The sequence below is a fragment of the Bos indicus x Bos taurus genome, chromosome X (genome assembly GCF_003369695.1).
Source record: "Bos indicus x Bos taurus breed Angus x Brahman F1 hybrid chromosome X, Bos_hybrid_MaternalHap_v2.0, whole genome shotgun sequence".
Taxonomy (NCBI): domain Eukaryota; kingdom Metazoa; phylum Chordata; class Mammalia; order Artiodactyla; family Bovidae; genus Bos; species Bos indicus x Bos taurus.
This window is the reverse complement of record NC_040105.1, coordinates 86196646-86209011: the sequence shown is the minus strand read 5'-3', so window position 1 is coordinate 86209011 and position 12366 is coordinate 86196646. Positions and strand designations below refer to the sequence as shown.

The 12366-nt window shown below is 40.4% G+C and overlaps 1 protein-coding gene across 7 annotated transcripts in view; it reads left to right on the top strand.

The window, feature by feature from the left end:
* TMEM164 (transmembrane protein 164) overlaps positions 1-12366 on the top strand; it is a 179014-nt gene that overhangs the window by 61261 nt on the left and 105387 nt on the right. For all 7 annotated transcript variants that reach the window (XM_027534776.1, XM_027534781.1, XM_027534773.1 and 4 more), the window contains one exon: positions 10386-10435. In XM_027534776.1, coding sequence (XP_027390577.1) covers positions 10386-10435 — 50 coding nt within the window. The remainder of the gene's footprint in view (positions 1-10385; positions 10436-12366) is intronic.

Here is a 12366-nt window from a genome sequence, read left to right as displayed (position 1 = left end):
ACACACATATATAGTTAGGTTCTTTCCATTATAGGTTATTTTTGTTGTTTAGTTGTTATGTCTAATTCTTTGGAACCCCATGTACTTTAGCCTGCCAGGCTCCACTGTCCATGGGATTCTCCAGGCAAGAATACTGGAATGGGTTGCCATTTCCTTTTCCAGGGTATCTTCCCAACCCAGGGATCGAAGCTTCATCTCCTGCTTGAAAGGTGGACTCTTTACCACTGAGCCACCAGGGAAGCCCTTATAGGTTATTACAAGATATTGAATATAGTTCCCTGTGTTATACAGTAGAACCTTGTTTATTTTATAGGTAGTAGTGTTTAAAAACTTTATATTTCAAAATTATCTTCAGTTTACAAAGGAGTTGTAAAGATACCGCAGAGAATTTCTGTATCCCCTTCAATCAGCTTCCCTTGATGTTAATATCTTGTATTCAGTTCAGTTTAGTTCAGTCGCTCAGTTGTGTCTGACTCTTTGCAACCCCATGAATTGCAGCATGCAAGGCCTCCCTGTTCATCACCAACTCCTGGAGTTTACTCAAACTCATGTCCATTGAGTCAGTGATGCCATCCAGCCATCTCATCCTCTGTCGTCCCCTTCTCTTCCTGCCCACAATCCTTCCCAGCATCAGGGTCTTTTCCAATGAGTCAACTCTTTGCATGAGGTGGCCAAAGTATTGGAGTTTCAGCTTCAGCATCAGTCCTTCCAATGAACACTCAAGACTGATCTCCTTTAGGATGGACTGGTTGGATCTCCTTGCAGTCCAAGGGAATCTCAACAGTCTTCTCCAACACCACAGTTTAAAAGCATCAATTCTTTGGCGCTCAGCTTTCTTCACAGTCCAACTCTCACATCCATAACTGGAATAACCATAGCCTTGACTAGATGGACCTTTGTTGGCAAAGTAATGTCTCTGCTTTTGAATATGGTTGGTCATAACTGTCCTTCCAAGGAGTAAGCGTCTTTTAATTTCATGGCTGCAATCACCATCTGCAGTGATTTTGGAGCCCAAAAAAAGTCTGACACTGTTTCCACTGTTTCCCCATCTATCTGCCATTAAGTGATGGGACCAGATCCAATGATCTTAGTTTTCTGATGTTGAGCTTTAAGCCAACTTTTTCACTCTCCTCTTTCACTTTCATCAAGAGGCTCTTTAGTTCCTCTTCACTTTCTGCCATAAGGGTGGTGTCATCTGCACGTCTGAGGTTATTGATATTTCTTTGTGCTTCTTCCAGCCCAGCGTTTCTCATGACCATGGTAAAATCTTTAAAACTGAGAAATTAGCATTGATACTTGAACTAAGCTATAGACTTTATTCCTATTTCACTGGTTTTTCCCACAGACATCTTTTGTCTGTTCCAGGATGGAATCCAGGATCCCACATTGCATTTGGTTGTTCGGTCGTCTTAGTCTCCTCCATCCATGGCAATTTCTCAGTCTCCATTTTTTATTACCTTGTCAATATTGAAGAGTACTGGGCAGTTACTTTGTAAAGTGTTCTTTATTTGGACTTACCTGATTTTGTTGTTGTTGATTAGATTTAAGTCATTGGGCAGAAATACCCCGGAAGTGATGCCATCCCCTTCTTGGTACATCATATCCGGGGGATATGATGATATGTGTTATTATTGGTGATGTTAATTAACTTTGATCTCTTCTTGTCATATTTTTCCAACAAAAAGTTACTATATTCCCTTTGTAATTAACAAGTACTTTCCATGCAAAAATGATAATCTTGCATTACTCATCAGCATCTACCAATGGTTCTTGCCTACACTTATTGCAGTACTGTTTACTTGATGTTAATTTTGTTTGCCTCATGCCTTCTGCCTTTATCAGATTAGTTGGAATTCTACTATTGGAACGGCTATCCTTGTTCTTCCACTTTTTGAGGGAGCAGTTAGCAAGGGAAGAGGTTAGGGAAAGAAGATAGCAAGTTCAGATTTAGGCATGAGATACCTGTGTGCCATCTAGACGGAAATATCTAGAAAGCATTTATTATTTGCATCAAACAATAGTTGAGTTTAAGATGTTGGAGGCAAGCACTGTTGTTCTTTTGTATTTTAGAATGTAGAAACTGGGTTCAGAGTGAAAACCTGAGTCATAGTAGGAAATGAAACTGGCAAGGCAGCTGAGGGCCACATTGTTGAGAGCCCTGATTACCCAACAGACAACTTTGGGCTTTGTTCAGTGACTTATGTATGCCAATTTAAAATTTGTCAGGAGGGAACAATTGATAATCCAATTCTAGCTCTCAGTCTATTATAGCATTTTGTGCAACCATAGGGAAACCAAATTAAATAAAATCTAAGTACCTAATGAGTTGTAGAGGCCATTGGACAAAAAAAAGGTGTTATCTGGAGTTATTGGAGAAGGCTTTGAGTGGGACCTAGAACTTGCTGTGGGCCTGGATGGAATTTGTAGTGAGTGGACAACAGAAAGGGCAACCAAGAAGGATGATGCTATCAGTAGCTCATATTTATTTTATTGCTTACAACGTGCCAGGCACTGAACTAAGTGCTTCAAACATTTAATGCCCATGTCCACCTTATGAGATAGTACTGATGTAACCCCTATTTGACAGATGAGGAAACTGCACCTTGAGTGTTTCAGTATTCTCTCCTTGTAGGCAGCTGGACAAGGAAGCCAAATAACACATGAGCATATTATACTACAAGCAAGTGAAGAACTAGTGAATAAAACAAGTGAAGAACAAGTGAATAGAACAAGTGAAGTTAGATGAATTGGAAGTTTAATAGAAGCTCTTGCTGATGTAGCTCACAGTAGGGATGGACTTTCTTTTGCAATCAGAATAATTATAGCTACTATGTATTGAGTGCTAGCTATGTGCTAGACATTGTGCCAAGTGTTTTGCTTGCTTTATCTCATTTGATCCTCTCCAAAACCTCATGAGACATAGATGCTATTTTTATCCCTATTGTAGAGATAAAAATTCCTCCAGTCTCTCATCCAAGGTTACAGTGCTGGTGAGTGGCCGAAATCTATCTTAAGTCTAAAGCCCATACTATTCACCACTTAGCAATGCTCCCTAGCCCACTTCCATTCTTTTAATAGGGGTGAATTTGGCACTGGGACCAGAAAACTTGAGATTTACAAGCTAAGATTCCCTGGTCCCTGACTAGTACTTGGATGTGGAAACTGTCAAATATATATGCCTCTGTGACTTTCTTTATTCTGTACCTCAGTGTTTGGTCAACCCCATTCTTTCTTTGGGGATAATTCAAACAGGTTACAAACTGGTCTTTCAAGTCTAGGAACGTTCTTGCTTTAAAATGCATTTGCTATGTTTTAAATCCATTATATGTTGATTTTGAAGCCCAAGAGTTTGGCAATAGGTGCTCTAATTTCCTTTTTGTCTAAATTCTTGAGAGAAGGCTCTTTGTCAGTTCCTTATACTGACAAAAAAGATAATTTCTCAGAAAGAAATAAGCAGAAAGAATTAATGGGAGGATAGAAGGGATCATGGGCTTCCCACGTGGCTCTGTGGTAAAGAATCTGCCTGCCAATCCAGGAGACGTAGAAGACATGGGTTTGATCCCTGGATCAAGAAGATCCCCTGGAAGAAGAAATGGCTACCCACTCCAGTATTCTTGCCTGGAAAAGTCCATGGACAGAGGAGCCTGGTGGGCTTTAATTCATGAGGTCACAAAGAGTTGGACCTGACTGAGCGACTAAGCATGCACACAGTGGAAATGATGCTTTCTTTTGTTATTTGAAGGGTAAATAAGAGGCAGCCAAAAGAGGAAAGATGAGAAGGCCATTCTGGAAGAGTGAGTAGGATTAACAATAATGCAATTTTTGATTTGGAGATTTAAAATTTTAAAATATTAGGAAAACAATTGGTGACTCTTTTTTTAATCCCAGGATTGTAAATAACTTTCAAAGTATGACATCAGAGACAGAAACCATGAAGGAAATATCTAACTTATATAAGTATATCTAATTACATAAAGATACAAAAACTTCCATACAAAACTGCCATGACGAACTATGACAATGGCAACATGGGAAAAATATTTGCAATAAATGTCAAGTAGTCTGTATTAAATGGCATTAAAACATAAATAGCTTCTTATAAGCCAATAAGAAAAAGAACATACCAGTTGAAAAATAGGCAAGGCCACAAAAGAAGAAATACGGCTGGGCAAACTCGTGTTAAAAAATAGTTTAATATTTCTGGTAATCTGAGGCACGCACATTAAAGCAGTGAAGTGTGTGTGTGTGTGTGTTGTAGGGGAGTAAAGTTAATTTTCACTCTACCCTTCTAAATTCGTGGCTTGAGATCCCCTTGTAATAAAAGAATAACAAGAGGAAAACAAACGGACTTTTAATAACTTGTGTATCTCCTGTGTGTGTGGGAGAGACCCAGGAAAACCAAGTAACTCCCTGAAAGGGGCCCAAACCACCACCTTAAATACCATCTACAGCTAAAGACAAAAGGGTGGAGGGAGCCGGTTCCTGGAGGTGACCAGGAGAGGCACAGTAAACAAGGGTAAGATTGTATGCAGATTTTAAGTTGCTGCCTTTTCTAGTCATAAGAGTTTCTAGAAATTCAGTCATTCTTCTCTTCCTTGTACAGAGAGGAGACACTCTTACAAATGCAGATTTTCTTTATAAATGCAAATATCTCTTAGAAAAGAATCTCTTCTACTTGATTTTCAGGGCTTCTCCTGTATCTGCTGCTTTTTTTTTAAAAAAAAAAAAAAGAAAACAAGCTCAAAATAGTCTTTATGACAAAGGGACATATTTGACGGTGGCAAATTCTGCTCCCTTTTAGTGTTTTGCCTTTTAAAACTGGTAATGACCTCTTGGCCGGGCTGTAGCGGAAACACATTTCTCATATGTTGCTGGCAGGAGTACAAATTCTAAGACATTTTCTGGAAGGCAGTTTAGAATTGTAGGCTAAAAAGCCTTAAAATCCGTATTCCCTTTGAAGACCTAGAAATTCTCATTCTAATGAGAGACCAAATACTAAATGTTTAGTCACTAAGTCATGTGTGACTCTTTTGTGACCCCATGGGCTGTAGCCCACCATACTCCTCTATCCATGGGATTTTCCAGGCAAGAATACTGGAGTGGGTTGCCAACTAAATGTAGACTACTACTACAAAATGTAGACTAAACAGTGAAGGACCTGAAAATTTAGATATAACTTACATGTGTGACAGGAAGAGATGGGTTGAGTAAATTGTTGCATATCCATATAGTTGAATAACATGAAGCTATTAGAAAATGAGATTATCGAAGTCTGTTTATGACATGGAATATGCTCAAGATACAGTTTGGGACAGTGCCCAAAGCCAGCAAGCTGAAGAGATCAGCAAGGTGAGTAGAGAAAGCCTCACCTGCCTTGCTAAGGAGGTTGAGCTTTTCCTATAGTTACTGGCCAGCCATTAAAGGATTCTAAAGGAAAGATCAGAGATACATTTTAGAGCAATCCCCCTTATCAGCAGTGTGTCTGGAGGCAAGAAACCAGTGAAAATCATTTCATCAGTCCAAGGAGAGAGAAGATGAGGCCCCAAGAGTATTAACATTAGTGAATAAAACCCAAGACAGACTTTGGGTAGCCTAAGGAATGTATCTTTGCTATGGTTATGTTTATAGGTATTCCTTTAAGAACCCCCAAATAGATGGGTGCCCTCCTAGGCGGTGGAGCCAAGAGAACTGGAGCTCGGCCTTGGAAGATTGTGTTGCAAGCCAAATGCTACTCTCCTGTCCCTCTCTCACTCTCTTTCCCTTTGATTTAGTTTTCTCATCCTGTCATTGCTTAACCTGGCTAGCCCCTCAGTTAGGATGGTCTTGGTGACTGGCCATTCTTCCCGCCTACATTTCTCATAGTACTAACACTTCTTCCTATGAACAAAAATTTTCTTCTTTCAGTGTTATGACCATGAGGGGTTAATGAATATGATATTGGGGTTGAGCAGAATTCGACAGGGAACAGGGTATTGATGCCAGTGAACCTGGGGCTAATATGACCATGGAACAGAAACAAGAACAGGAAGTGGGACAAATGATGCTGAGAGCTTGGGTGGAGAAGGTGGGAACCTGGAACCAGAGTGTCTCAGAGGTAGAGGATCAACTGGTACAGCTGCTGGTACCTAGGTTATGTGCTTAGGAAAAAATGGAATTTTTGAGTTTCTGGGCAAGATAACAGTCACTCTCTCCTGTAGAAGCTGAGAGAGTGTGGTTTTTTAATGGAACCTGCAGGTTTTTCCAGGAAAAACCAGCCCCAAAAGATTTCAGTTCTGTAAGGATTTGAGAATCTCCAGCACCCAGTAGATCAGAGAATGAAGCTGGTTGGATGTAATGTGAGCCTGTCTTTGGGGAATGCTGGACTCTGAAACCCATCTGTGTAAATATAATTTGCTGCCCAGGCAGGTCTGTGTTTTGAGATGTCTCAGCTTGTAAGGAGGAGATTGGAGGAGCTATGTTGTGGTACAGATGTGAGGACCCTGGGGTGACTCCATGTGTGCTGTGGGAGTTGAGGCACAGGGCGAGAATCTAAAGAAAAGAAGCCCCATGAGGCTAGGACCATGTCAGGTGTGAGGTGAAAAGTGTTGAGAGTTTATTACAGGACCTGGGTTCTTGCCAGAAACCTCATCAGAACCTTCCCCCTGAGTTTCTCCATCTGTAAAGTGGGATTTCATAACAAAGCCCTGCTTGCCTCCCAGACAGTGGATCAATGGAAGGACATGGTAGCATTTCTCTGTTATGCTCCCTGCTCTTTTCTTCAGATGCCTATCCGGGCAGATGGCAGCAAGAAGACAAAGTGCCACGTCGGTGCTGGGATGTACTCAGATGCCTTCTCATCTTCCTGCCCTCCTTGTTTGCACTTCCAAGTATCCTCTCTTCCCACTCTATTTGCAGCTGAAGGGATAGTTTAGCTTTCCGTCTGCTAGGCTAAAACACATGCCAACAAAATTTGGAGGCCATTGGCAGCCAACCAAAGAAGAGAGCAGGGATATTTGGGCCAAGGCTGGGGGCCTTTGGGCCTCTGAATTAACATCTTATCTTCACTCTGATCCTTTGGTTGATGGTGATTATGGATGTGGTTCCAGCATGACAAAGCAGAGAGGTTTAGTGTCATAAATCTAGGACGCTGCCAGAGGAGACCATGAGTTTACCGGAAAAGAAATAGGATGGGGTCGGGGTCCTTTTTCAAACCTGTTTTTTTGATATTCTCCATGTATCTGATTTTAAAAGTTGCTTGAAAAAGATACCCTCTATCCTGGTGTTGGGGATAGATAGGCAAGATGGGGAAAGCCAGTGTGTTGGTTGGAAATGACATGACCATAGGTGAGTAACTGTTGGAAAACTCACTTAAGAGTAAAGACTAGATGAGCTGCCTCGAAAGAAATCAGATCCGTGATTAAGTTGGGACTGGAGGCTTGCTTTCTTCAGGAGGTTTCTGGGCTTCCCCATATAGGGACATCGGGGATCAGAACCAGCCAAATGGGGCAGTTACAGAGAAATTGCCCCTCCCTCCCCCAAGAATCTGCTTATTTCCTCTTGGCTGTGTGTATACAAAAGTCGGGAGGAGGGGGGGTGTGTTGCATTTTTGCGTCTCTGTTTTAGTGTGTCGGAAGTATCTAGGGTATTCCAGAAGCTCAGGAAGATTGCTAGCATGACTCTTAGGTGACTCCAGAAGTATTCTTTACAAGGTGCTTGGGGGCCCCTGTCTGCTTTCTGTATACTGTAGCTTCTGAGTGTAGCCTTTGATGGCCTGATGCTGGGTAATTATGTACAGCCTCCAACTTGGTCCCTTGCCTAAGGTGAGTAACTTTGCTTCCGGGTCAGTGGTAAAGAATACCAGCTTGGTTTCTTCTTTCTCTCTTGTACTGTTCTGACGGGTAGGGTGGGGAATTGGGGTTAAGTTCATGTTTGGGTGATTGAAATTCCAAGTTGACAGTCCTTATCCCAAACCATGAAGGTCAGATGTATTTCAGAAGTCTTGAGTTTTTTGGATTTTAGAAAGGCAATACTGAGACTGTGGAGTGTTTTACAGACACTGCCAATGGGATCTGGGACAGCACCCCCTAATCAAAGTACATTCTTATTGTGGAAAACGTATGAATACTCACCATAAATGGAATAAAGACAGTCTATAAAGAGCCTCAGCTCAGTTCAAGTCATGTCTGCTACCAAATTAGTTTTTTTTTTTTAAAAAAAACCAAACCCCACATTCTGTTTCTTAGACCTTTTTGGATTTGGCGATTGCAGATAAAGGATTGTGGACCTGTAATTGTCACTGGGTTTGCACTTTTAATCAAATTGATCTACAGGGGAAAGTAACATTCTCAATGGATTTTTTCTTGGTGGGTTCTTGATGAGGTATTGTGTGAGTGATGGACTCCCGGCTGTGTTCCTTTCAGGATCCTTTCTTCCCCATTCTTTCTCTTAGTCGCTGCAGGGATTCAGGTATCTCTACTTAGAGTGATTTTCCTTAGAGTACCCTTTCCTTTTAAATGTAGATTCTGAGAGAACTGATGAACAGAATATAAAGAAGATACCCGGGACAAAGCCAAACCGGCCCATAATGCCAATAATGTCTATTCATAAATGCTTACCACAAGAGAGGAACACATAGCAATGATTTTGTAAATCTGCAACATTAAGTCACCATAGGTGAAGTAACTCCATAAACATGAGTTTCATTCTTTGGTCAGTCTTTTGTCCTGCAGAATGTCTTTGATCAAACCTTGAGTACACCTGGCTGCTTAGAATAGTTGAATCTCCTAGGGCTTTTGTTAAAATGCACAGATTCCTGGAACCCCTGACTTATGGAATCAGCATTCCTCATGGGGGGAGCCCAGGAATTTGCACTTTGTACAACTCTGCAGGGCTTTCTTTGTCCCCCTTGAGCGAAGTCAAACAAGGTTTGACTTTGGTGCAGTCAAACTGCCACTGCTGTGGGTTTCTGAAGGCTGTAATAACCTAAGCCTAGTTCAAACCAAGGAGCATGGAACTGATAGTCTCTTAGAAGGATCAGGTTCTTTTTGTTTGGTTTGAGCAGGGAGAATAGAAGAAGAACCAACTAGTCAGGCTTTGAAACAAACCAATCAAATGTGGGGGAAGAAAAATAATTTTCCCTCTACTCTTATAGGTTCCTGGCTGAGACACACACCCCCTCCTCCACAGTAAGATTAACAGGAGAAAAACAACGGAAGTTTAATAATATGTATACCTCCTGTATACATGGGGGATACCCAGGAAAATGAACTCCCTGAAATGGCCCAAGCTACCACCTTAAATACCATCTTTAGCTAAAGATAAACATGCTTGGTATTGGTTGAGAGGTAGGGGTGGAGGAGGCCAGTTCCTGGAGGTGACCAGGAAGAGTGCAGTAAACAAGGGTAAGGTTGTTACGCAGATTTAAGTCCTTGCCTTCCCCCTTATTGAGAGAGTATAAAGATTTAGAGTTATCCTTTTCCTAGAGGGAGACAGCTGAACAAATGGAGATTTCCCATATAAATGTAAATATATTGTACAGAAAGGTAACTTCTACAGTTTTCAGAGCTTTTCCTATGTCTGTTGTTTCTTAAAATCAGTCAGCCTAAAATAATCCTTGTGCCAAACAAACAAACTTTGGGGTAGCAAATTCGGCTCCCCTTCAAAATCAAAGGGAAATTAAGAGCCTGGGAGTGGCAAAATCAATAGGATTGCCAGATAAAAAACACAAGCTGTCCAGTTAACCTTGAATTTTGATAATAATGTTTTAGGACATGTATGTTCCATGGAATACCCAGGATATACCGATACTAAAACATTGTTCATTGTTTATCTGAAATTCAAATTTAACTTGGCATCCTGTGTTTTTGTTTGCTAAATCTGGCAAAGTTAGTTATTGATTAACCCACCTTCCCCCATGGGAGGCAAATCAGAGGGTATTTGTGTGCTTATCCTATGCTCAGAATCCATTTTTACTTGTCCTGGGTTAAAAACTTCTTATCCTGGCTACTTGTATCATATCATACCAAAGCTGAAGTATTGAAAAATTGAGTGTTCTAGAGGGTAAAAGGAAGTGAGGCTGAAATGGCTTAAGGAAAAGCTTTCCCCATCTCCTGTGCTCCAAGCAGTTACTTCTTCCACTGTCCATCCGTCTGTTTCCTCTTTCCCCCACCTTCCCCACCACACACACAGCCAGTACAGGCACACGTAGATGCATGTACAAACACAAACATGTTTAGAAAACCACTTGCTTGTCTTTTAAAGTTTTTTATATTATATATATATTTTTTCCCTGTAAGAGTTTGGTTATTTTATTGTTAGTAGCATTAGAATTAGCATTATTAAAGTAACACTGTCTCACTGTGTCCAGCATTTCTCATGATAACCGAACAATTTTTTTTCCATTGCAGATCTTTCTCCTGGCCTGCCCTCCATGTCCAGGAGCCATTGTCATCTTCAAGTAAGGGCAAATTGTTTTTCTGTTGCTGTTGCTGAATTGCTTTGTCTGCTTGGTAAAAAAGGATGGTGAACACATTGTGAGCACATTGAACTTGCAATGCTATGTGTCTGGGCTTCCCAAGAGACAAATGTCTTCAAGGGTCCAATGAAACAGGGAGATGTTATATGTGGAGACTTAGCCTTTGTGCTTTTGGTAAGCTCTGGCAGATCCCTTCTACCGATTCCTTGTGGTGATGGTTTATGGCCAAGACGTGCTCCCTTGGAAGGTTGCCACCCTCCTAAAGTTTCTCTTGAGAGCCTGCTGGGGCCAGACAGCCCTCCCCTACTCACAGAGCTTTGTACTGTGGTTCTCTTGTTCCACTGAGGATACTTTAAAGGCCTGTGTTCTTGTGTTTTTATCTTTTATTGCTCTTGTTGTTGTTAAAGTGCAAATTAAAGTGAGGAGAGAAAAATATCACCTTATTACAAGTCCTGACTTTCTTTAAAATAACAAGCATCCAAATCTATTAAAGTGTATTGCAGGCAAATCATGTTTGTCTGAAGGCAAGTTTACTTAAATGAAATTCTCAAGAGTCCTGGAAGCCTCATGTGAACCAGGAGTTGTGACCATTTTGCTTATCAAACCTTTTATTAGAGTTGCTAATGAGAAGCTAAATCGATCCAGTTAATTTCATCTCTTTCCCCCTTCCCCAGCCCCCATTTTGGAGCTGTTTCTGAGCAGGGAAATGGCCCCAAACCAGAGGGAGGGGGCAAAAAGTAGAGAGCCCAGCAGATCCTTGGATAATTGAGAGTGGCATAAATGACTTTCTGATTTACTAAGTCATTAAAGTGTGAGGTAGGGGAAAATATACCCCATTTGTTGCTTCAAATAGCTCCTTGGAATAGCCACTTAGTCTCTTGCCTTAGGTGAATAACTTTCTGCTGGATGAGGGGTAATGTGTCCCGATTTCATAAGTCTCTTACTTGGACAGCTCCTAAGGAAAAAGGGGTATTTAACCCTGTTTCCTTCCCTTGATTTCCCAAAATGGGGTCAGTCTTTCAGTGCAATGTTTTAAAACTAACATTTATTGGTTTTTATTTCATTATTATGGGAGTTGTAATTCTCATTACAGAAAATGCAAAAACACACACAAAAAGAAAATAAGCACCATCACTAATCCTACCAAGAAATTATTTTGGTTACTGCCCTCCTTTTTTTTTTTTAAACAAGCAGAGACCATATTTTGCTTTTGTTTTGTTTTCTTTTTTACTGTATCCTTCTAAACTTAATTCAATTTATATGTGTTTGTACATATAAAATACATAAATATGATTGCTGGATTTGTTTGTTTTAGTAGTCCTCCCCTGCCCCTCATTTTCCTTGTTTGGTTTGGCCTTTGCCCTGTCTTTCCACATTGTCCCTGTATATTACCAAACCAGTATGTATCCTTCTATATTTTTCTTCATGCTTGTAGGTATACACACACACACACACACACACACACACACACACACACACACACACACAAATGGGTTTTGGAATGTTTTGTTGTTTTTGTTCATTGTTTTACAAAAATAGAATCCTATATATACATCCTACTTATTTTCACTCAACAATATCCCATGAAAATCTATCAAAGCCTCTTGGTATAGCTCTTTGTCTTTTAAAAGGCTAGAAAATATTTTGTGGATGCACAATTTATTTAGCCATTTCCCTATTGATGAACATATACATTCTTTCCAGATTTTGGCCACTACAGTCCATGCTGAATTGAAACATCATTGTGCTTGTGCCCTTACATACTAGTGCTTTCAATTTATAACACATGTATACACACACACAAATGTTTATTTGTAAATAAATATTTGTTACCATATCAATTTATAAAAACAGGCTGTTATAATTCACTTTTTCTCTTTGTATGTAATGTATGAGATTATTCTTTTTTTCAC